The sequence below is a fragment of the Hyla sarda genome, chromosome 1 (assembly GCF_029499605.1).
Source record: "Hyla sarda isolate aHylSar1 chromosome 1, aHylSar1.hap1, whole genome shotgun sequence".
NCBI lineage: Eukaryota > Metazoa > Chordata > Amphibia > Anura > Hylidae > Hyla > Hyla sarda.
This window is the reverse complement of record NC_079189.1, coordinates 155,633,331-155,658,817: the sequence shown is the minus strand read 5'-3', so window position 1 is coordinate 155,658,817 and position 25,487 is coordinate 155,633,331. Positions and strand designations below refer to the sequence as shown.

At 42.2% G+C, this 25,487-nt stretch overlaps 1 protein-coding gene across 3 annotated transcripts in view; it reads right to left on the bottom strand.

The window, feature by feature from the left end:
• Window positions 1-25,487, bottom strand: part of TBC1D9 (TBC1 domain family member 9) — a 70,176-nt gene that overhangs the window by 3,750 nt on the left and 40,939 nt on the right. For all 3 annotated transcript variants that reach the window (XM_056562920.1, XM_056562921.1, XM_056562922.1), the window contains 12 exons: window positions 24,156-24,362; window positions 23,728-23,898; window positions 21,509-21,659; window positions 21,213-21,427; window positions 15,629-15,746; window positions 15,010-15,295; window positions 13,284-13,413; window positions 10,324-10,422; window positions 8,946-9,014; window positions 7,742-7,982; window positions 5,635-5,700; window positions 4,620-4,706 (listed from right to left, as the gene is read on the bottom strand). In XM_056562920.1, coding sequence (XP_056418895.1) covers window positions 4,620-4,706; window positions 5,635-5,700; window positions 7,742-7,982; window positions 8,946-9,014; window positions 10,324-10,422; window positions 13,284-13,413; window positions 15,010-15,295; window positions 15,629-15,746; window positions 21,213-21,427; window positions 21,509-21,659; window positions 23,728-23,898; window positions 24,156-24,362 — 1,840 coding nt within the window. The remainder of the gene's footprint in view (window positions 1-4,619; window positions 4,707-5,634; window positions 5,701-7,741; window positions 7,983-8,945; window positions 9,015-10,323; window positions 10,423-13,283; window positions 13,414-15,009; window positions 15,296-15,628; window positions 15,747-21,212; window positions 21,428-21,508; window positions 21,660-23,727; window positions 23,899-24,155; window positions 24,363-25,487) is intronic.

The following is a 25,487-nucleotide window of genomic DNA, read 5'->3' as shown; positions in this document are numbered from 1 at the left end:
AGGTGTCAGCAGGGAGCACTGTGGACAGACATTAAAAAATGTTCTCTGTATTATACAGCAGCTGATAAATACTGGAAGGATTAAGATTTTTAATAAAAGTAATTTACAGATCTGTATAACTTTCTGGCACCAGTTGATTTAAAATAAATTGTTTTCCACCGGATTACCCCTTGAAAAGGTAATTTGTCAGCTCTATATCATGCCCAGAGCTATGGTGTGAAAGAGGCAGCACTGAGCTGCAGCATGCATGTCTCCTCCCTTCCTGACCCCACCTTGACAGACTGATGTACAAGACCCAGTGCTGAACTCATACTCTGTACATCAATCAAGACGGGGAAGGGTGGGGGAGGGAGGAGCCATGCATCCTGCGGCTCAGCACAGCCTCCGTGACACTTTGGCTCCTAACATGATCAAGCATAGAAGCTCAGGCTATGTTTACATAGGGTTTGTACACTACATTTGGCACAAGTGGTAAAAATCCTCCCAGCGCAAACACTAAAATCATTCATAGGGCCCCATTTACTTGACATATGCCCAAAAAAAAGTTCATTCTTTTAGCATAAGTTCAAGGGAATATGCTGGCATTTACTTTGTCAACTGTACTGAAAAAGGAGAGTTGCCATGCTGCAAAGAAACAGACTACTGTATGTGGTATACATTTGTTTGCTTGAGATCCTATGGGCAATGTAAAGATATAGCAGACCCGACTTAGATCATGATGTAGAAAACTAAAGTGACACTTAACATCGCCTATCCGATTGAAGCTGTCAAATTAAAGTTTACTGTATTATGGTCTGTAATACTTTGTGTGGAATAAATAAATGCTGTATAAGTCCAAGAATGCACCAGATTTATAACAGTCTGTCAACCTATTTGGTGCATCTTTCTCACTGTCTAGTTTTAGTCTATCAGTTGGCTTAGGTTTTTTGTGCATATTTGGTGCATTTGTGGCACATCTACGCCCCACATCTTTTTTACAGAAGCTCCTCCCCTTTATCCAGTGAAGTGAAAAGACATAAAAAAAAATGTCTACGACACATGTCACAAACTGCACCATATTTACGTTACTAAATCAGTATGCCTATGCATGGTATAGAGGGAGGTCACTTAATGTATGCAACACGAACGAGAAAAATAATAGCAGTGTGGGATCCCCTGCATGATAGACCCCAATGGTGCTTAAAGGGGTACTCCGGTGGAAAACATTTTTTTTTTTAAATCAACTGGTGCCAGAAAGTTAAACAGATATGTAAATTATTTCTGTTAAAAAATCTTTACCCTTCCAGTACATTTTAGCAGCTGTATGCTACAGAGGAACTTCTATGCTTTTTGAATTTCTTTTTTGTCTTGTCCACAGTGCTCTCTGCTGACACCTGCTGCCCGTGTTAGGAACTGTCCAGAGCAGCAAAGGTTTGCAATGGGGATTTTCTACTGCTCTGGATAGTTACTGATATGGGCATCAGGTGTCAGCAGAGAGCACTGTGGACAAGACAAAAAAGAAATTCAAAAAGAAAAGAATTTCCTCTGCAGCATACAGCTGCTAAAAAGTACTGAAAGGGTAAGATTTTTTTAATAGAAGTCATTTACAAATCTGTTTAACTTTCTGGCACCAGTTGATTTAAAAAAAAAAAAAAAGTTTTCCACCGAGGTACCCCTTTAAAATGGGTTATATCAGGTATATCACTGATAGCGCAGCATGTTGCACCATTTTTGTCTAGGAATTTTTATGGAAACTTCCCATTTCTGTCAGAAAGCAGAAAGTTATGGTTATAAAATACTATGTGAACAGCATTAACCTCTTGTTGTTAAAGGGAATCTGTCATCCCTGGCACCGATACTAACCTGTTGGTACAGGCTTTTATTGCAGGTGAGACTGATGAAAATCATACTTACCGATCCCCTATCTGTGGCCCTGTTCAATCCTCTTACTTAGGCGGCAGGCTTGGTGCATGGGCAGCGCTCCTGAAGAATGCTAATGTCATGGCTACTACTCTGCATGAAGAAGCAGGCTTGAAGAAGCAGCAGCCGTGAAATCAGCATGCTGCTGGGGTGCAGCACATGCTCCAAACCTGCCACTAGAACGAGGAGAATAAGGAGTGAACGGGGCCTACATATCAGGGATAGGTAAGTATCATTATGACCAGTGTCACCTGCACTACCAGCTTGTATCAAGAGGTTAGTGCTGGTGACACTGATGACAGATTCCTTTTTAACCTTTGTAAATGTTCTTATAATGAAGGAAAGCTTCTTGCTCTCTTTTAAAGGTCCCATAACCATGGATTTAGCAAGACACAATATAGATCAGGGTTTCCCAAAGGCCTCAAGTACCTCCAACAGGTCATGTTATCAGGATTTCCTTAGTCTTTCACAGGTGATATAATTCTGGTTAGTGCATTATCAAAATTGTTCTCTGCATGGGATATCCTCAAATCATAACCTGTTGGAGGTACTTGAGGACTGCTTTTGGAAAACACTGATATAGAGGGAACAGGAGAAAAAAATATTACAGTATCTCACATAAGTATGTCAAACGTTTTACATTTTTGTAAAAATTTTCTTGTGATAATACTGAAGAAATTAAACCCTGCTTCAATGTAAAGTAGTGAGTGCACAGCCTGTATAACAGTATTTTATGTTGTGTCCCCTTAAAGGGGTACTACGGCCCTAAGACATCTTATCCCTTATCCAAACGAGATAGGGGACCTCCACAATCTTGCTTGCAGTACCCACCTGTGGGAGCTGCAGGCAGCGCTGCAGCCTCAATGTCTGCCGGGTCACGACTATGTGACGTCATGACTCCGCCTCCGTGTGATGTCACGCCTTGCCCCCGGGACTCCCGCGGGACCCCTGCGATCAGAAATCTTATCCCCTATCCTTTAGATAGGGGATAAGATGTCTTAGGGAAAGAGTACCCCTTTAATGCCTAAACCTTGACAACAAAAGCGAGTACACCTCTGAGTGGAAGTGTCCAAATTGGGCTCAATTAGCCATTTTCCTTCCCAGTGTCCTGTGACTTGTTAGTGTTACAAGGTCTCCAATGTGAATAGGGAGCAGTTGTCTTAAATTTGGTGTTATCGCTCTCACACTTTCTAATACTGGTCACTGGAAGTTTAACTTTATAGATGGCCTAGGCTATAAGAAGATTGCCAAGATCCTGAAACTTAGCTGCAGCAAGACCATACATTGATTTCACAGGACAGGTTCCACTCAGAACAGATTTTGCCATGGTCGACCAAACAAGTTGAGTGCACATGCTTAGAATCATATTCAGAGATTGTCTTTTGACTAAGGACATGGATTACTGGAACCAAGTCATGTGCTCTGATGAGACCAAGATAAATTTGTTTCAGATGGTGTCAAGCGTGTGTGTGGCGGCAACCAGGTGAGGAGTAAAAAGACAAGTGTGTCTTGCCTACAGCCAAGCATGGTGGTAGGAGTGTCATGGTGTAGCGCTGCATGAGTGCTGCGGGCACTGGGGGGCTACAGTTTATTGAGGAAAACAGGAATGCCAACACTTACTGTGACATACTGATGCAGAGCATGATCCCTTCCCTAGGGAGACTGGACCGCAAGGTAGGATTCTAATATGACAATAACCCCATACACATCTCCAGGAGGACCACTGCCTTGCTAAAGAAGCTAAGGGTAAAGGTGATGTACTGGCCAAACATGTCTTCAGACCTAAACCCTATTGAGCATCTGTGGGGCATCCTCAAACAGAAGGTGGGGGAGCACAAGGTCTCTAACATCCACCAGTTCTGTGATGTCATCATGAAGGAGTGGAAGAGAACTCTAGTGGCAACCTGTGAAGCTCTAGTGAACTCCATGCCCAAGAGGCTTAAGGCAGTGCTGGGAAATAATGGTGGCCACGCACAATATAAACACTTTGGGCCCAATTTGGACATTTTCACTTAGGTGTGTACTCACTTTTGTTGCTAAGGTTTAGACATTAATGGCTGAGTGTTGATTTATTTTGAGGAGTCAACATTAAACACTGTTTGGGTATGTTCACACTGCACAATCTCCGCTTGCAGAATTCAGCGAGCGGAGATTCCATCTGGCGGCTGCTGTTAAAATACTTTGGAGATAGAACCGTGCGGCACTGCGCCGTCACCATTGACAGCTGTGCAGCGCTCGCGGACTTCCCTGCAAAGAATGAACATGTTCTTTCTTTGCGCTGAACAATTTCAACGGTGGCATTGTCCGCTGCTTAAATTCCTCAATGTGAACGGGTCTTGTGGAAGACCCATTCACACTGATGTTAATGTTCACTGGGTACGATTTCAGTCGCAGAATTCTGCAGGAATTATGAAGTGTGAACATATCCTTATACAGGTTGTGCACTCACTACTTTACATTGTAGTAGAGAGTCATTTCTTCAGTGTTGTCCCATGAAAAGATATAATAAACTATTTACAAAAATGTGAGGGGTGGACTCAGTTATGAGAGATACTGTATCTTTATTATGAACACTGAACATTAGTGATAATAGTCTACTGGCATAATCACCTAAGGTCATGAGAAAAGGCTGGCAAAGGTACCATATATCTGCCAATCACAAAACTAAGCGTATAGCATATTCCTGACCACAAACATGCTTTCACAGATGTCTGGCATACCATGACTACACTCAGGTGCGATGTCTTCAAAGAAGTACTGTGTGGCCTCAAATGCAGAATCTGGTTCTTCTTGTTCTGGTGACAAGTCTGAAATTTTCAATAATGTATCATTACTATAAGGGTTAAAAGTCTATGGATTGAACACAGTTAACAGGGTCAGTGACCCCTATACAGTGACCACCCCGACCTATGATCATTTCAACATACGATGGCCTCTCAGAGGCCATCGCATGTTGAAGGCAGCATCAACATAAGATGCTTTTGTATGTCGGGGCCATCGCATAAACGGCTATCAAGCAGAGCAGACTGCTTCAGCTGCCACCGGATAGCCGTTTACGGTGCTCCGGTGACGATCACTTACCTGTCCTCGGGGCTCCGGCGCGTCCTCTTCAGGATCCCCTACATCGTCGGCGCTCTCCATCGTCGTCATCACGTCGGTGCGCAAGCCGTCCCGTCATCCAATAGGAGCGGCGTGCATAACGACGTGATGGCGGCGACGGAGAGAGAAGATGCCGGGGAAGCAGAGGCCTTGCCGGAGCGTCGGGGAGGGCAACAGCGATGGAGGGCGACTTCCAGGGCAGCGGTGACGAGCGGTGATGGCCGGAGTGGCGGGGACAGGAGAGTACAACTTCCTCTACCTGTGGTCTTCAACCTGCGGACCTCCAGATGTTGCAAAACTACAACTCCCAGCATGCCCGGACAGCCGTTGGCTGTCCGGGCATGCTGGGTGTTGTAGTTTTGCACTGTCCTATAGGACAGTTTTGCACTGTCCTATACTTTACATTGCACGGATCCCTCAACATACGATGGTTTCAACAAACGATGGTTCATTTGGAACGGATTACCATCGTATGTTGAGGGACCACTGTATACAATTAATATATGTACATGAGATATAAACCTTGTCCTTATCTGCTGTCATAATACTTTCTCCATATATACAGGATATGTGTGAGGGCTGACATTTATTCTATGTGATGGCTGACGTAATGCTGAGGAGATCTGTAGAACTCACCAGGCAATATGTGCATCCTGTACAACAGCTTCAGTTTTTCTGTCAGGTCACCATGACAGGCTGCACCTAGGGACATAAATATACTATTACCACACAGAATATTGGATACAGGAAGCATACGTTTGGAAGGTTTATCAGAGTGAGGTTTAATGGACAGCCCTCAGGCAAAGTGTTACCTCCTTAACCCCTTAAGGACGCAGGACGTAAATGTACGTCCTGGTGAGGTGGTACTTAACGCACCAGGACGTACATTTACGTCCTGTGCATAACCGCGGGCATCGGAGCGATGCCCGTGTCATGCGCGGCTGATCCCGGCTGCTGATCGCAGCCAGGGACCCACCGGCAATGGCCGACGCCCGCGATCTCGCGGGCGTCCGCCATTAACCCCTCAGGTGCCGGGATCAATACAGATCCCGGCATCTGCGGCAGTTCGCGATTTAAATGAACGATCGGATCGCCCGCAGCGCTGCTGCGGGGATCCGATCATTCATAACGCCGCACGGAGGTCCCCTCTCCTTCCTCCGTCCGGCTCCCGGTGTCTCCTGCTCTGGTCTGTGATCGAGCAGACCAGAGCAGGAGTTGACCGATAATACTGATCTGTTCTATGTCCTATACATAGAACAGATCAGTATTAGCAATCATGGTATTGCTATGAATAGTCCCCTATGGGGACTATTCAAGTGTAAAAAAAAATTTAAAAAAATGTAAAAGTAAAAGTAAAAAAAAAGTGAAAAATCCCCTCCCCCAATAAAAAAGTAAAACGTCCGTTTTTTCCTATTTTACCCCCAAAAAGCGTAAAAAACATTTTTTATAGACATATTTGGTATCGCCGCGTGCGTAAATGTCCGAACTATTAAAATAAAATGTTAATGATCCCGTACGGTGAACGGCGTGAACGAAAAAAAAAAAAAAGTCAAAAATTCCTACTTTTTTAATACATTTTATTAAAAAAAAAAATTATAAAAAATGTATTAAAAGTTTTTTATATGCAAATGTGGTATCAAAAAAAAGTACAGATCATGGCACAAAAAATGAGCCCCCATACCGCCACTTATACGGAAAAATAAAAAAGTTAGAGATCAAAATAAAGGGATTATAAACGTACTAATTTGGTTAAAAAGTTTGTGATTTTTTTTTAAGCGCAACAATAATATAAAAGTATGTAATAATGGGTATCATTTTCATCGTATTGACCCTCAGAATAAAGAACACATGTCATTTTTACCATAAATTGTACGGCGTGAAAACAAAACCTTCCAAAATTAGCAAAATTGCGTTTTTCGTTTTAATTTCCCCACAAAAATAGTGTTTTTTGGTTGCGCCATACATTTTATGATATAATGAGTGATGTCATTACAAAGGACAACTGGTCGCGCAAAAAACAAGCCCTCATACTAGTCTGTGGATGAAAATATAAAAGAGTTATGATTTTTAGAAGGCGAGGAGGAAAAAATGAAAACGTAAAAATTAAATTGTCTGAGTCCTTAAGGCCAAAATGGGCTGAGTCCTTAAGGGGTTAAAGGGGAACTCTGGTGGAAACAAGTGGAAAACAAATGTTTTCAAACCAACTGGTGCCAGAAATTTTTGCAAATTACTTTTTTTTTCAAAATCAGCTGCTGTATGCCCTAGAGAAAATTGTGCAGTTCTTTCCAGTTTGACAACAGTGCTCTCTGCTGACACCTCTGTCCGTGTCAGGAACTGTCCAGATTAGTAGCATATCCCCATGGAAAACCTCTCCTGCTCTGGACAGTTCCTGACATGGACAGAGGTGTCAGCAGAGAGCAGAGGTCAGACTGGAAAGAACTTCATCTGAATTGCCATGAGCCCCCCTCCCCCACCAGGTCCCACGGGGAAAAAAAAAAGCTACATACCTCTCTGCTGTGTCTCCCTTCTGTTTGGGTAGTCATGTAGCAGAGGTGAATAAGCCATTAAAAAAAAAACTTTTGTTTTGTGTAACTCAATTCGCTAGGATATGAAAATTCAACCACTAGAGGTCACCATTATCTTAATTAAGAAATATTAAAAAACTAATATAAAAAATGTATTTTGCACAGATTGTTCATTCTGCTTAAGTAAAATACATTTTTGAATAATATACAATACTCACCTAGCCCTGATACAAATTCTCGGAAGTTGATTAAACCATCACCATTTTCATCCAGAAGCCTAAAGACGCGAAAAGCCATGATATCTGTATGTGCGCCACATGCCCATGGGAAGAGTAGGCCAAACATACTCTTGAACTGTTGGAAGTCTATGCGGTACTGCTCAAGATAGGGCAAGGATGGGTCATGGCGTTCTATTGAACTGCTGGTACCTCCCCAGTAGCAGCTGGTCAGGTGCTCAGCCTGAAACAATACATATAGAGGGTCATATAAAGGCAAACATACAAGAGGACACGTCATTTTACTGGGACTTACAGGCATGAATACATACACAAATATACATATAGAACACCACATGCATATAAAGGTAAACATTCAGGGGGAGATTTATCAAAACCTGTCCAGAGGAAAAGTTGCCCAGTTGCCCATAGCAACCAATCAGCTCGCTTCTTTCATTTTTAACAAGGCCTCTGCAAAATGAAAGAAGCAATCTGATTGGTTGCTATGGGCAACTGGGCAAATTTTCTATCACCCCTAAATGTTTTACACAACGTACATTAACAAGACATTTTTTCCAGATGTGAACCCCTCTGCCATGTTAAACATATATAATTTATATATATATATATATATATATATATATATATATATATATATATATAAAAATTTAATGTACTAACATAATCTATGCCTGTGATGTTAGGTTTTCATTTTTGTTTTTAAGCTAATATTTTAATAAATAATCACAGAAAAAGAGCCAACTTACTGGTTACTGATACAAGGGCAGGTTAGGCACTAGAGATGACTGAACTTACAGTAAACTCGATTCGTCACGAATTTCTCGGCTCAGCAGTTGATGACTTTTCCTGCATAAATTAGTTCAGCTTTCAGGTTCCCCCGGTGGGCTGGAAAAGGTGGATACAGTCATAGGAAAGAGTCTCCTAGGACTGTATCCACCTTTTCCAGCCCACAGGAGCACGGGAACTAATTTATGCAGGATAAATCATCAACTGCCGAGCCGAGATGTTTGTGACGAATCGAGTTTACTGTAAGTTCGCTCATCTCTATTAGGCACCTATTCCCAATATATAGCATTGTGGCTGATCTGCATCATAATGGGAATAGGTGCCTAACCTATAAGTTGGCCTTTTTTTCTGTGAATTTTTGAGTGATATATGTCCCTTTTTTCTGTGTTTTAATAAATACCTTAAAAAGTGCATACAGCTCTTCCAGCTCATCAATAGTAAATGCTGTGTCAGTTACAATAGTGCGGACCTAATAGGACAGACACAAAAGCATTATGAAGCGTTATTTGCAGACCGCATAGAATGACACTTTACGTGAATGCATTCACAGCAGTTTTGTAAAAGGTGGCCATTATACAGCTTTTATATGAATCATCACTGAATCAAGGACTGTCAGCCCCCGCTTCCCCGATAACATTTGGAGTGGTTTGCCTTCAGGAAAGACAACGGATCAGGTCCATCAAGCTTTCCCGAAATTTTCTTGTTTAAAACAAATTGTAAGGACGTCTTTACACAAACACAGATATCCTGATTTTGTTTTCCTATGACGTCATACCGAAAGCACAGCGCATGGCCACGTCCCAATTACCAGAATAGGCGTCTGATAGGTTCACTGCTGCGGGTCACTTATAGCTATAAGGGAATCGGCTTATGGCTATGCCTGGATTAGGTTAAAAGGAGCACTCTGGTGGAAAACATTTTTTTTTTTTTAAATCAACTGGTGCCAGAAAGTTAAACAGATTTGTAAATGACTTCTATTAAAAAATCTTTACCCTTCCAGTACTTTTAAGCAGCTGTATGCTACAGAGGAATTCTTTTCTTTTTGAATTTCTTTTTTGTCTTGTCCACAGTGCTCCCTGCTGACACCTGATGTCCGTATCAGGAACTGTCCAGAGCAGGAGAAAATCCCCATTGCAAACCTATGCTACTCTGGACAGTTCCTGATACAGGGATCAGGTGTCAGCAGAGAGCACTGTGGACAAGACAAAAAAGAAATTCAAAAAGAAGAGAATTTCCTCTGTAGCATACAGCTGCTAAAAAGTACTGGAAGGATAAAGATTTTTTTTTAATAGAAGTCATTTACAAATCTGTTTAACTTTCTGGCACCAGTTGATTTAAAAATAATAATAATAATAATGTTTTCCTCTGGAGTACATCTTTAAGGGGTTCTCCAAATGTATGTATATAAAAAAATTATTATTGTATATTTCTGTTACGAAACTGTACTTTGTGTTTTAGCTCCACAATGTTTCAATATCTTGCAGCTGGCAAATAAAAACCTTTTTTTTTACATGCATAGGCTAAAAACCTATTACACAGTTAAATGGGTATTCTGGGCAAAAACATCTTATCCCCTATCCAAAGATGTCTGATTGTGGCCCCCCCCCCCCCCCCATGATTTCCCTGCAGCAGCCCGCATTCTATGCGTAGCTGTGTCTGCAGTTTCAGAAACCGCCGGGCTTCCGAGACGGGAAAGTGACGTCATGCCACGCCCCCTCCATTCAGTTCTATAGGAGGATTATCGAACCCCTTTAACCATTCAAAAAGCAATAGTTTACCACATTTCGCTTTGTATTGTCTTCAAGAGTCTGTATCACTTTTAACCTTTGCTTAAACCTCATTGTTTCTATTGGATCTGCCCGTATAGAGCCGAATTTCTAAAAAAAAAACAACAACAAAAACAACAATTATAGTTACATTTATAACAGTATGTAAGTGACAAAACACACAAGTGACACCTAGTAGATAATCAGAAAACAACTTTTTTTTCCTTGTGTTTCATTCATCATATAAAACCTTTTTAAATGTGTAACAAATATTTCTCTACCCCAACATTCCTGTATAAATGTTATTTTACTGCAGCACACCAGCTGTGGTGTCCCAACCACTATACAGTAAATTTGTTTAGACTATGGCTCCTGTTTAGAGAACTCAAATACCTTATATCTGAAAGAGACTAAAAGGCCCATATACACACTAGGCATGTGTTGGCCAAACTCACTGTTTTCTGTGGAATTCGGGACCAACTAATGTGTATGGGGCTTAATGACTCTCCCATGGATAGATTAAGTTAGGGAAAGGAAGGATCAGATATATTAACTTTCAACTGCCCGATCCTTTTGCTCTCGGATAAGAAAGCTGCCGCCACAGTACTCTGGCAGTGGCTTACCTCTACTTAATTCATTCAGATTGGTGTATGATGTGATCAGAAGAGATGGGCATCAACTGACAGCTATCCCATGTGTACGAGTACCTTAAAGTGTACCTGTCGTCAACAAAAACTTTTAAAATATAATGTAGATAAGACCATTATGTATATCTGTAATTTACATTGGTTAAAAAATATGTATATTTTTGTTCCGACAGCTATTGCATGTGTGTCTCCATGAGCAGACCAAATACAGGAAGTGAGGGTGAACAAGCAGGGCTCTGTGCAGTGAGGCTCTGTGACATGCTATGGCCTCACACAGGAGCCTGCCCAGAGTCCTGCTTGTCCTGTCCTCACTTCCTGTATTTGGACTCCTCACAGAGACACAGACAATAGCTGCCGAGACAGCATTTTTTCACCCAAAAATATACACATTTTTTTTACCAAAAATGTATATTACAAATATATATATATATAATGTTGTATGTATTATTATCAACAAAACGTTTTGTGTTGAAATAGGGGAATTGCCATAAAATATAGCTTTTATATAGCCACTATATTTTCAGTCACCCGTTGTTGTATATAAAGCAAATTGCGTTTTTCCGTTACTGCTGCCGTTACTTGGGACGCCACTAGTCATACTAAGCATCCCCCTCTGCAGACGTCAGAGGGGGTGGGTGCAATGACGCGGCTCCCCGGCAATAGGATATGACATCAGACTCCGGCAGGTCTTCAGTGTGCGCTCAGAAGCCGTCAGTTACAGACGGCTCCCAGCCACTGCAGGTTAGTGCAACCACCGTAATCCAGAACCGGAAGTGAAGCGGCCAGAGCGTGAGTAAATATGCTGGTGCAAGTTGCTCTTTTTGCTTTCTAGGTACAGGCTGTTGCCCTATATTTATCGGGTCCCATGTTTTTTTCTTTAGGTATCCTGGATGACTAGTGGGGAATGTGAGTGCAAACCAGACGCTATATGCGAATGAATACTCCTATACCATCAGAAACAACAAATGATGGATGACATAATACCATGCCCCTCTCCATGCTTTTGTTTTTCAGGTTACCTATAAGGGATCAACTCGCAGCCTGGACCGCTGTCACTCTATTGCATAATATTATAGGGGTGTGCACTGTGTATCGGGTGCTTCCCTTTTAAATTTATTTCTGGTGTACCAATATCTATTTTAATAGTGCAGTGAACCATAATTATAGATAAAAGGGCAGAGTTATCATTGCCCTCCACTTTAGATCTACTGTTCCCCTGATGACACCATGACATTGTGGTAGAAACGCGTTGGGAGATTGTTGCTAAATTTGGCCATAGGCTATGGTGTTCTTGTAAATCTACATGATAATGGGGTGACTGCATTTTATGTTTTTTTTGTTTATGATTTGGTGCTGGTTAATTAGAGCACAATCACGAGTATTGGTGAAATTTTAATGTATATTGAAGAAAAGCTATATTTTATGGCAATTCCCCTATTTCAACACATAACGTTTTGTTGATAATAATCCATATTTATGCTGGGAATATCTGGCCCCTATGCAGGCTGTATTTGATTGCTGTATGCATATTGTTTGAAATACATATAATGTTATCTACATTATATAAAAAGTTTTTGTTGATGACAGGGGCACTTTAAAGGGTATTTCAGCCAAAATTGATTGACTGCCTAGCCTCAGGATTGACCATTAATAGCTGCTTGGCACTGTATTGTATTACAGCAGCTTAGCTCCCATTAATGTGAAGGGGAGCTGAACTGCAGTGTACAGAGTTGAGGCTTACGGCTCCGTAAACTGTGTTTATATCCAATTCTGTTTAAAAGGGGTTAGGGTGCATCCACATCTAGGATTTCTGAATCCAGCAGCTGGATACGGCAGGAGAATTTTAAAAACTGCCTCCTGCTATATCACTGCCGAATTTACGCTCTACCACATTGATTTCAATGAGCCACCCCGAAAATGTCAGGAAATGTCTCTCGTTGATTCATTTTCCAACCGCATCCATTTTTTAAACAGAACTGAAAAGCACAGTAGATCACAATTTTTAGTCTGGTTGAGAAAAACGGAGACGGTGGGAAAATTAGTCAACAGGAGACACTATCTGACTCCAGGTGACTCATTAAATTAATGGGGTATGCCATGGTTCCTGCAGCAATACAGCAGGAGATGGTTTTGAAATTCTCCTACCATGTCCAGCTACCAGATCCCAAAATCCTAGATGTGAATACACCCTTATTCAGGATTAGAAAAACAGACCGCAGACAACCCGAGACCATGGGTGGTGCTGTTTTTGGCTGGAAAAACCCTTTAAAGCTGAGAATGATCAGTGGAGTTATTGGTACAGTAAAAAAGCTGCATGTACAGTACCTGATAAGAGGAAGCAATAAGGGCAAAAATGTCCACTTCTGGGTATGGGTCCACATCATCAGTAAGCAGGGAATGTAGGTGAGGAATTGGGGGTAATGTGCTGTCCTTGTTACTCACACTATCCAGGTACCTAAAAAAGTGAAATATATGTTAGCTGAAAACAATAGTTAATAGTTGCTTTTAAATTGTATTATTCCAGCAGCTGAAAAAACATCAGTATACATCCAGTGAAAAATATTTCCCACAGTGCCCTAGTATATTTGTGAAGCCTCTCTATAAAGTAGTTTGAGCTCCACACCTCTCCTTCATCCTAATTCAGCCATATTAGGCTGTACTCACAACTGAACTGGCAGCTATGTTTGGAGCCTTCATGACAGATTCAGTCACATTTGTTGATAATAAATAACAAAATCTCTTTTGCCACTAAAATTACGAACACAATGATAGAACCTGCCAGACCCAATAAAAAAAAAAAACAGTCGGGGCCATCAGGCTCCATTTAAGTGCATTGTTTTATGTGTAGAATTTTGTTTTCCCGCTCCTATGAAAGAACCATAAAACAGAATTCAGAAACCAGATGAGCCTTACAGATATTAAGCAACCAGGCCTTGGTCACTGTTTCTACAAGTCTACTTGTCACATTCCACTTGCCACTCTATCCCTGTAGAGGCTGCTTGCTTGAATACTGCAGAGAAGAAAATGCTCTGTATAGATATAAACAACTTGTATTTCCAGTTTTGATAAGATATTAAATTATTTTTGAGCTATCCTAAGACAGCAAGGATGAAGGGCTGCAATAAGTCTCCTCCTCTAGGTCTTATATTGAAATAAAGCAAGAATTCCGTCTGTAAGTGAATGAAGAGGATACACATCATAGAGGAATCACGGTTTATATTCTAGCTTAGAGACCTGATGCTACACACTGAGGTGTATACCCCAGAAGGTGGAGACATGCTTTATACTGGGTAAATGCTTAACTATATCAACATACCATAAACCTTTTTTGACACAACCTCTAAAATTGCTGTGAAAAATGGCCTTTTTGGGGGTGGTGGGTTAACCAGCAACATTTTTTAAAGCTATTTTTCCTGGCTGTCTCGTAAAAAAAAACAAAAAACAAAAAAAAAAAAAAACATCTACTTACCTTTCCCGCAACCTCCATTATTGCTGCGCTCGGTCTCTGTCATGCTGCACCTCCCAGAGCTGCAGACAATACGTCACATGCCACTCAGCCAATCACTGCTCACAGTGTTGTGCCATCTCCTCCAGTGACCGGCTGAACAGCGATGTGACATATTGTCTGCAGCTCCGGGAAGTGTGCCGCAATAATGCAGGCTGCAGGGGAGGCAAGTAGGGGCTTTTTTTTTATTTTTTATCAGACAGCCACATAGCTTAAAATGTATTTATTTATTTTTTGCTGGAGGCCAATCAATATACACATAAAATAGGGAATTAAAAAAAACTATCACAGCAAAATCTGGGCTATATGGGGGTAGTCTTCTCAATCTTCTCAATAAGTTGATCTTATTAGGGTCTATTCACACATATAGTATTCTGCGCAGATTTAATGTGCAGGATTTGAAGCTGTGTTCAGTCTATTAGTTTACATTGAAATCTTCAGCAGAAAACCCTGAGCATCAAATCTGCGCAGAATACTGTACGTGTGAATAGACCATTAAGAGGTTTTCTTGCATGTGAAAAATGTAGATAAAATACTGTATCGTACTTTCCAAGTACAGTCATAGCTTCTCCGTCATCTTTACAGTTGAGGAGCTTGTCGACGTTGGCCTCCAATACAGCAAGGGCGAGCTGAAATATGACCTTAATGCCTTCATAGAAGAAACAATCCACAACCACAACAGCACTTTCAAAGGGCATCACACTGAGGAAAAGTGTGAGAAACCAAGAGAGGGAGATGGTGGAGATCACTCCTAGATCCTGCATACAGTCATAAAGCTGTGGAACATAATCGTGGGCCAACTCTTCAAAGACGCCTTGATCCACCAGAGCTCCTAGTGGTAAAAAAGAAACAAATGAAGTACAATCCATACAGACCCTGTCCATGGTTACTGAAATGTACTACATTTACTGAAATTGATAATTGTACCCCCCTGTAGCTATTGACATTCTATATAGTCAAAGTCAGTGACAACAGTTTTGTTCAGAACATTGGAAGACAAAGAATAGAGAGCTTTCTGCTGTACAGTGGTAAAAGTTTCCATGTAAACAAACATTGTATACACATATGGGCGCACAAACAATTTCGGACACTGGGATACTACATATAATACATAATATTAGTACAGTTCAACATAAAGGTACATAGTAATATACACAATACTCACCAACAACTCTTGTATTGTAGTAGTCAGGCAGCATTCGTTCACAGAGAGCCACAAGCAACCAGAAGGCTTCTTCTTCCTTGGCATAAAGAAGTAGTACCGAGGTAACTATATTCATTGCCTGCATGGAAAAATACATAAAATGGTCAAAAGGTATAAATTATATCTATAAAAACATATGCTGTACATTTGTAAAGTTTTCAGACCTTTTAACTTTAAGCTTTTTTATACTGCAGCCTTGTGCTAAAGTAATATACAATATTTAGATTTTCCCCATTATTTTGCACTCAATACCCCATAATGAGTAAGTGAAACCAGACACTGCTCATCACCTGTCCAATACCACATCCCCACAGTGAAGCATGGTGGTGGCAGCATCATACTGGGGGTTTTCCTGCAGCTGGGAAAGAGAGACAGGTCAAGGTAAGTGAAAGTTTAATGGAGCACAGTACAGTGACCCCTCGACTTATGATGGCCTCGACATATGATCATTTCAACATATGATGGCCTCTCAGAGCCCATCGTATGTTGAAGGCAGCATCGACATACGTTGCTGCTGGGTGTCGGGCCATCGTACAAACAGCTATCTGACAGCGCTGACAACTTCAGCAACTGACAGATTTTAATGCTTAATGTGCCCCGTGTGCCCCGTTCTGCCTCCTGTTACTCACATGCTGTCCTGCTAACTTACGCAGGCTTCCACTGTGAGCTCCGTGTAAGCCCCCCCCCCCCCCCCCCCAGTGCAGCCATAGCCAATAGCCTGCATCCAATCAGCTGCTGGCTGCCCTCCCCTTCCTTTCCTATAGAGCTGTAGTCGGCAGGATCGTAATATAGGACATTCTGTCCCCCCCCCTGAAGGTATTTAAAGAACTGTACAGTACTGTATGCGATGTCACACATCACATACAATACATATACACACTATACACCCCATACATCAATGTTTCCCTATCAGTGTGCCTCCAGCTGTTGCAAAACTATAACTCCCAGCATGCCCAGACAGTCAATGGCTGTACATGCATGCTGGGAGTTGTAGTTGTGCAACAGCTGGAGGCACCCTGGTTTGTTAAACACTCCCATACACTCCACATACAATGGTCATCCCAGAACCAATTGGCAGTTTCCCATAGAGATATGTATTCAACATACAATGGTTCCAAGGCCCCAGAACCAATTACCATTTTTAAATAGACATATGTACTCGACATATGATGGTTTCAACATATGATGGTTCTCCTGGAACCAATTAATATCATATGTTGAGGGACCACTGTACAGAGATAGTCTTAATGAAAACTTGATCCAGAGTACTCTAGACCTTAGGTTGGGCAGATGGTTTATCTCCCAAAAAGACAATGAACCGAAGTACACAGCCAAGACAACACAGAAGTGGCTTAGGGACAACTTTGTAAATGTTCTTGAGTGGCCCAGCCAGAACCCTGACTTGAACCCCATCAACATCTCTGGAGAGACCTGAATATGGCTTCCACTCATGCTCCCCATCCAACCTGACGGAGCTTGAGAGGATCTGCAGAGAAGAACGGCAGAAAGTGTCCAAATCCAGTAGCACCAACTTTGTGGCATCATACCCAAGAAGACTGGAGACAATTTAAGTGCATTTGGCAGCGAATACAAAGAAAAGAGTAAAGTGAATATTTATGTATTTTTTCAATAAATTAGCAACGATTTCTAACATTTCATTTTTACTTTGTTATTATGGGGAATTGAGTGCAGATTGATGGGGAAAAACTTATTTTAGCACAAGGCCACAACATAAAATGTGAAAAAAGTAAAAAAGATATTAAAACTTTCTGAATGTACTATACAGATACAAACTGTAGTACTGACCAAAGTAGCAGTGGAAGGATGGCAATAAGTTTAAAGGGGGAAATGTCATGAGCTATCCTCTGTATTGGTTTTTTGCATAATTTACAAGCAAGGCTAGTCAAAATAGTAGTATTTTACGTGAAACAAAAACAGTAAAACTTATCAGAAAGGTGCAGTCTGCAGTAACCAAGCAGCTATATAGTCACAAATGCTTTGTTCTAATTATTGAAGCAGAAGGAATCGGACTTCCAATAACTGCACAAAGCTATTTGGTGGGGGTGGGGGAAAGTATTTCTTCTTTGGACCTAGATACCCCTATCTGCTATCCCAGGTGCTTTGGAGACTGAGCCAGAGGCTTTGTCCCCTAATGCACAAATATGTGCAGCAGGAAGTGTAGACAATGTCTGCTTTGTACAGGTATTTTGATGCCGATTTAAAAAAATGAAAGTAATTTAGAATGATTATTGTGCACTGTGCTGCACTATAATAACTTTTCATTCAAGTAAACTTTAAAAGTTGTATTCACAAGTTATGCATTGTATTTTTATATATCTAGCACTAGGTACACTATATTGTAATACCCAACAATATACTCACAATTAATTTTTTTTGTCAATTTTTAAGTCAATAGCAAGCAATGTGACATGTACAAGAATCTCAAAATATGTTGTAATTCAGGCAAACTATTTGTACATATGCAGGAATTCAATAATGGTGAATGGTATTCCAATTTGTATGTGTTATCTTGTTTGTTTCTATTATATCTTGTTTGTTTCTACTATTTAGCTTTTTTTTTTTTTTTTAACTGAAATTTTTATTGAAAAGTTTGCATAGGTATAAATTGAAACAAAAATAAACACAATGCCAGTGTCACAAGGGCCAGGACTATTTAGCATTTAAATGTCTGTATAGTTGACTCTTGCCAACACAGCAGAATGGTGTAACCCACACCCCTGATAGATTTAGATTATCCCTGGCATTCAGTTCGCACCAGGGTTACATGACATACTGTCAGGGTCCGGACTTGCGGCTGGAGGTGGATCCTCTGTACCCGAGAGGCGATGATGCGGGTCGTACTGGGGAATCGGTTCTAAGCAGTTACTGGTGTTCACCAGAGCCCGCCGCAAAGCGGGATGGACTTGCTGCGGCGGTAACTACCAGGTCGTGTTCCACAGTAGCGACTCGACCTCTCAGGCAGCTGACACTGGCGCGGTACACAAGGACTAGACAGAGGCGAGGTCAGACGTAGCAGAAGGTCAGGGCAGGCAGCGAGGTTCTTAGTCAGGGGCAACAGCAGAAGGTCTGAGTACACAGGCTTGGGAACACACTATAACGCTTTCTCAGGGCACAAGGCAACAAGATCCGGCAAGGAAAGGAAAGGAAGGGGAAGTGAGTATTTATGAGTAGGGAGGTGATTCGAACTAATTGGGCCAGGCACCAATTAACGGTGCGCTGGCCCTTTAAATCTCAGAACATTGGCGCGCGCGCGCCCTAGGGAGCGGGGCCGCGTGCGCTGGGACGAGACAGTCACAGGAGGAGGGTGAGTAGAACGGGGCGCGATCCGTGAATGGGTCTGACCTGCCCCACGGATCGCGTCCCTGCCGGCACAAACACAGCAGCGCTCGCGGTCAGAGACAGAGACTGGAGCGCTGCTGTTACTACAACGCCGCGTGCGCTCCAGGGAAGCCGCGGGACCCGGAGCGCTCGGCGTTACACATACATGTAGTGGGTCAATACACAGGATGCATCTATTAGCTAAATGCATATGATTTATGGCAAAATTCAGAACTAAGCCCATACTTTGTTTTTGCAGAAGCTACCTAATGGATATAGAAAGGTATAAGAACATTGTTTTTAATGTAAATTAAAGAATACATTTAATTGTAAACGTCTTCACACTTATGCAAGTGGGTCACTGACTATTGTTTGCAGAATGGTTTTACTGCAGTAATCTTATTTATAGGATGGTGAACCATAGAGGAAACCAGAAGGCAGCCCAAACTGCTGACTGTTTCACAATGACACCCACAGACAACTCCTGGGACTAAGCTTCTACATAACACTACGGAAAGTGTGTGGAAACCATTACTTTGTTATTGGACTGCGTAAACATATGACAAAAGAAACATATTTAATGACATAAAATCCTCACTTTACATAAATCTGTTCTTTTGCAGTGTTAGGCTGGGTTCACAAGTGTAAGGTTTATGCGAGTATTTTCTCTTTCCTTCTAGATCTAATTCTAGATGGACATAATTCATCATAGTGTGTTAGTACTTAATTTTGAGGAGTAAATTAGATCTTTATTACTCATTAACAAAAAATATAGCAAAAATGCATCAAACCTAAGCAAGGTTGAGGAGGGGCCAGTTTACTGATGATACATAGAAAAGCTCATATCTAAACTGAAGGGGCTTTATTTACCACTCACCAATGATATCCGAATATACTAACTGATTCATGTGTCGTATAGCACAGGTTCTTCATGACTAACCATCTTGTACCATACAACACACTATCCCTTTTTTAATGCATGCCCCTTATATACTGCAAAGGTTTATTGGGGGTTCTTATTGTTCTTTGCCTCTAGTAAATGGCAGTTTTAGTGATACCCTTATACATAGAGAGGGTTACTTATGAAGAGCCAGCATTGCATATTAGTACATACATTAGTACATACAAAAATTAATTCAGAAATCTGATAAAGCTGCTAACAGCGAGATTAAAAAAGGCTCAGGTGTTGCGCATAAATATTATAAAATTGAATATAATTCATCCCCGCTTTGCTACGAGAATAGAAAGTGACTATGATATGGCGGAGATTTTGCATATGTTGCAGTGTGATTTATTAGTGTTCATAATAGGGATCGACCGATATTGATTTTTTAGGGCCGATACCGATAATCTGTGAACTTTGAGGCCAATAGCCGATAACTTATACCGATATTCCAGTATAAATTATCGGCTATTTCTCCATCTAATCCGCCACCAACCGCCCTCCCACCCCCGGCCCCGCAGAAGCCACTACAGATCAATGATTTAAAGCGGGCGCTTTAAATCAATGAACTGCAGCGGCTTTTGTGGGGCCAGAGACAGCCGCCGCCACCCGCTTCTCTCCCCCTGCCTGTCCTGGGGTCCTCCTAAGTCCAACCACCATTGCCGCTGCCCCCCCCTGCCTATCCTCTGGCCAGAGACCGCCGCCGCCCGCTTCTCTCCCCCTGCCGGGCCTGAGTCCAACCACCGCCGCTGCCCCATTGCCTCCCCCATCCCCGGTTTTATAATTACCTGTTCCCGGGGTCCGCGCTACTTCTGGCTCCGGCGGTGCTCTGGGCTGTCACTGTGCGACTTACGGTGACGTCGCGTTGAGGACGTCACTCGTCATTGCGCAGCGCACAGCAATAGTGCAGGATGCCGCGGGAGCCAGAAGTAGCGCGGACCCTGGGAACAGGTCATTATAAAACCGGGGATGGGGGAGGCAATGGGGCAGCGGCGGTCGTCTCTGGCCGGGGGGCGGGGCATTATCGGCATATCGGCAAGTTAATTGCAGATACCGATAATGTAAAAAATCGTGAATATCGTCCGATAATATCGGCCAAACCGATAACCGGTCGATCCCTAGTTCATAATTCTGGTCCGCTCTTCCTTTACTGCAGAACTCTTTATACAGAATTAGGCTATATGTGGCCAGAATCACAGAGAATAAACTCCATAAATGCCCTGTCTACTTTGTAGCTGACAGTCCATTAGCTCAAGAACTTACCTGACAGTATCCAATGTTTGGATTCCTAAAGGCATAAGCGGTGAGGACTCTCCTCAAGGCAGAAATTCCAATTTCATTCTGGAATGCAGGATGCTCTGGGAGGGAACGGTGCAAATCTCTTTCTATCTCCTCCGTGGCAAGGTTGTACTGACCCATAGACTTCTCGACCAGCTCCTCATAATACCCTGGATGCGTTGCCATTTCATTAATAGCCCCTTTTAACATTAAACAAATTGTCAAAGAAACGAATTGTGACTGTAATTGTACAATACACGTATACAATTCATATAACTGACCAGAGAACAGCAGCCACAGCTCTCCTCGCATGCTCTCTGGGATGCCTTTTAGTACCAGGTCTCTTGTTTTCAGTGTTCGGTACATACAAATACCTTGCCCATACTCTGAAAAATGAATCTTCCAAGCTTGTTCCTTAAGAAACTCTTTGGCCTTTGAAAACAGAATAAAGTGTTCTCTGTTTAGTATTTAGTGTAACATAGCTGTATGATAGTTTTTTCACCATCCAATCAGCCATACTGATCTTCTGATAGACCACACATATGAAATGGTGGACACGGAGAAAAATGGCCATTTATCTAATACAAGGATGGATCAAGTCCACCAGTATGGGAGCGGCTCATATAGATTGGCTTTCTATTCTTACTTTTAGAAGATAAAGCACATGTACCCAAAAGGTGAATAGAAGCTTTTTAGATGTAGCCCATTTCTTCAGCTAAAAATACATTGTCAGAGAAAGCTAATGTATACTTTTTATCATTTTGCGCATTAGTTATACTATATATGCAACCTGTGCAGGTACATAGTAGCCTAGTAGATGGGGGAGGCAATACAATTACTTCTTTCTCCTGCCGATGAAAGGGAACTTGTCATCACCTGTCATTAAAGGGATGACAGGTTCCTTTAAAGTGCATGTAAAGGTAAATAATTACATGCCTTAATTACTGGGGGGCTGTTACAGACATATAAAGGGGTGCTCTGGGATGAGCTACTGAATAACATTGGGGCACATATACTGTTCTTGCAGAAGAGCGTGCTGTGTGCCCCTGGGGAAAACAAAGCAAAATGGGGTGAGCTACAGATCCAGACTTTCACTTGTTAGCCACTGAGGCTGCTTTGTCTCCAGGCCAAGTGCCTTGCCACCATCATTACCCTACCGTAATTTAAATGCAAAAAAAAAAAAAAGAGTGTAATAGTCTGCTTGACATATCTTTCTAGAACAAGCAGCAGCTTTATAATGCAGAATATAATATATTCAGTGCAAGAAACTGCTGAGGATGAGATTCTAAATCCGTACACACAAAAATTATCCTTAGTCACCATTACCAGTGCTGTCTTTCAGCAGAAAACCATTAACAGACTCCTTTTCCTCAGACATCAATGGCTGGATTTAGAATGTAAGCCTCATTAAAACCACTTATGTAACCAGTATGACAAAGCTAGTGATGAGAGTTGTCAGGTTCACTTTCTGCACCCTAGAACAGTGTCCAGTATTACCGTATATACTTGAGTAGAAGCCGATCCGAGTATAAGCAGAGGCCCCTAATTTCACCCCAAAAACCAAGGAAAAGTTATTGACTCGACTATAAGCCTAGGGTGGGAAATACATCATCCCCCCCTGTCATCATTCAGACCCCCGTCATTAACACCCCCGTCATCATCACCCTGTCATCATCCCCCTCGTCATCATCCCCCCCCCTTCATCATCACCACCTGTCAATCCCTTCATCAGTGGTCTTCAACCTGCGGACCTCCAGATGTTTCAAAACTACAACTCCCATGCTGGGAGTTGTAGTTTTGAAACATCTGGAGGTCCACAGGTTGAAGACCACTGTGGCCTTCGTAGTCATCCAGACCCCCCTTTAGTTTTCTACTCACCTCCCCTCGGTGGGAAGGAAGGGTGAGCTGGTCCGGGCCATCTATGCTGCAGGGACCGTCCGGTGGGGAGGGTTAGTCGTTCCGGGCCGTCCATCTTCACCGGGAGGCCCTCTTCTCCGCTCTGGGCCGGCCCAGACTAGTGACGTTGCCTTGACGACAACGCACAGGGACGTCCGTGCGCAGCAGATGTCACGGACGTCCCTGCGCATGAACGTCCCTGTGCGTCGTCGTCAAGGCAATGTCGCTAGACCGGGGCCGGCCTGGAGCGGAGAAGAGGGCCTCCCGGTGAAGATTGACAGCCTGGAATGACTAACCCTCCCCACCGGACGGTCCCTGCAGCATAGATGGCCCGGACCAGCTCACCCTTCCTTCCCACCGAGGGGAGGGGAGTAGAAAACTAAAGGGGGGTCTGGATGATGACGAAGGCCACAGTGGCCGATGGCTGTCCGGGCATGCTGGGAGTTGTAGTTTAGAAACATCTGGAGGTCCGCAGGTTGAAGACCACTGAGAAGGGATTGACAGACAGAGGGTTCACTCGAGTATAAGCTGAGGGGGCTTTTCAGCACGAACAATCGTGCTGAAAAACTCGGCTTATACGGTGTTAGTCCGGGCTGCCTCTTACCAATTTAGGGTTGAACTCCTCCGGTGACTTTCTACGATACATTGTCATTAAAGTCTGTGTGGCTGTGGGAGCACAATTCCCATTAAGGTTAACGTGATGGTCCCCATCGGCTTCCACTCTTAGTCTATGGTGGGGACTGCAGGAGACAAAACCAGTAGCCCTGGAGTCAACCTGTAAACATGAACCGGCACATATTACAGCACATATATTACAGCACATATACATATGCATGCACACATTACATCACCAGGGCTAGCTTTTGTAATGTCAAAGGATTGTGTTACATTCAAACAAGAGTTAAAAGTCACTGAAGAGAACTGGATAACAATGATCAAGATCTAGTTATTATCTGGTGCTTCCTATTGTTAGAATCTGCATTGGAAAATTGATCAGAACAAGTGTATATGCAGGTCATTCACGTACTGTACCTCCTCTTCTATGCTGCTGTCACTTCCAGAAATATCCTTATCAAAGTACATTTTCAGGGTTGTTTGCTGCAGGAAATCTGATATTCTCTGCACAAGAAAGTCTCTGTCCTTCAAATTGGCAAAGAGGAATGTCATTCTGTTCTTGGTGCTGATAGACAGGGGGCTGGGCAAGACAACAGAGCTGTCAGCCTTCTCTACAATGGTTACCTACATAAAGGCAAAATATTCCTTTACTACACATAGAATACGGAGCTGCTGGCATCAATGTGTACCTTAATAAAAGAATGATATACACCAGCCAAACACTGCTTATAGGATGAAGAAAAAAATAAATAATGATGACAACAATCAATGTTATTGCTGTTATGTATCATATTAAAATGTGTTCTCTTAAATGCCAATCTCACATCGGGGTATTGCCTTCTTTCAATTCTTCTTTTCCAAATTGAAAAAGTGTCAAATACACAGAATTGATATGATCCACAAAATTGATATGTTAAATAAGATATTCTGCTTTTAAGGGTTTGTTTTACATAGATGCTTTCTGTAACTAGAGTGTATTATAAATGCCTATTTGGTAGCCAGTCAGTACAGTGCTTAGTTATCCTTGTCAGTCCAATAGACTTTGGGTGGTACATCAGTCGAGCATTCAGAACTCCACCAATGAATGATTATAAGGCCCCCAAGTTACACCAATGGGATTACTATTAAAGAGAACATGACAGCAGCTTTTTATAGTAAAGCTGCTGTCAGTGTGATGTAGGTAATTTATTTCCCATACTATACATGTGCTTGGTAGGTGTGTCTTAAGAATGTGTTTTTAGATGGTAAATTCTGTGTGTTGCATGTGCTGTGATGTAAATAAAGTACCTGGAGTCACTGGGACATTACAGATCAGTATTGAAAAGTCTCATCTCATTTACCTGTGGGGAAAAAGTAGGCATGCCTGAAGTATTGTGGAACTGCAGGCATGCCTTCTGCCTGATAATAGACAGTGCCCCCTGCTGTGACATCAGTAAAGCTTTTCTGAAATCGAGCAGGGAAAGCTATCAATCACCAGGCATGCCTGCAGTAGGGAGAAAGGTGAATGACATGACTCTGACTGAGCTGCTGTGTAATGTCCTGAGGGCTCCAGATACTTTATTAACAGCACAGACAGGTTAATATCTAAAAATACATTACACAAACACATATATCAAGCACAGGTATAAAATGGGTATCAAATTGCTTCTATTACACCTGGTCTAGTTGTTAAAGGTTCCCTTTAATTGTTTTTTCTAAAGTTACTGATATGAAAATCCTCCATTTTTCTTCCTAGATCAGTAAGTAACC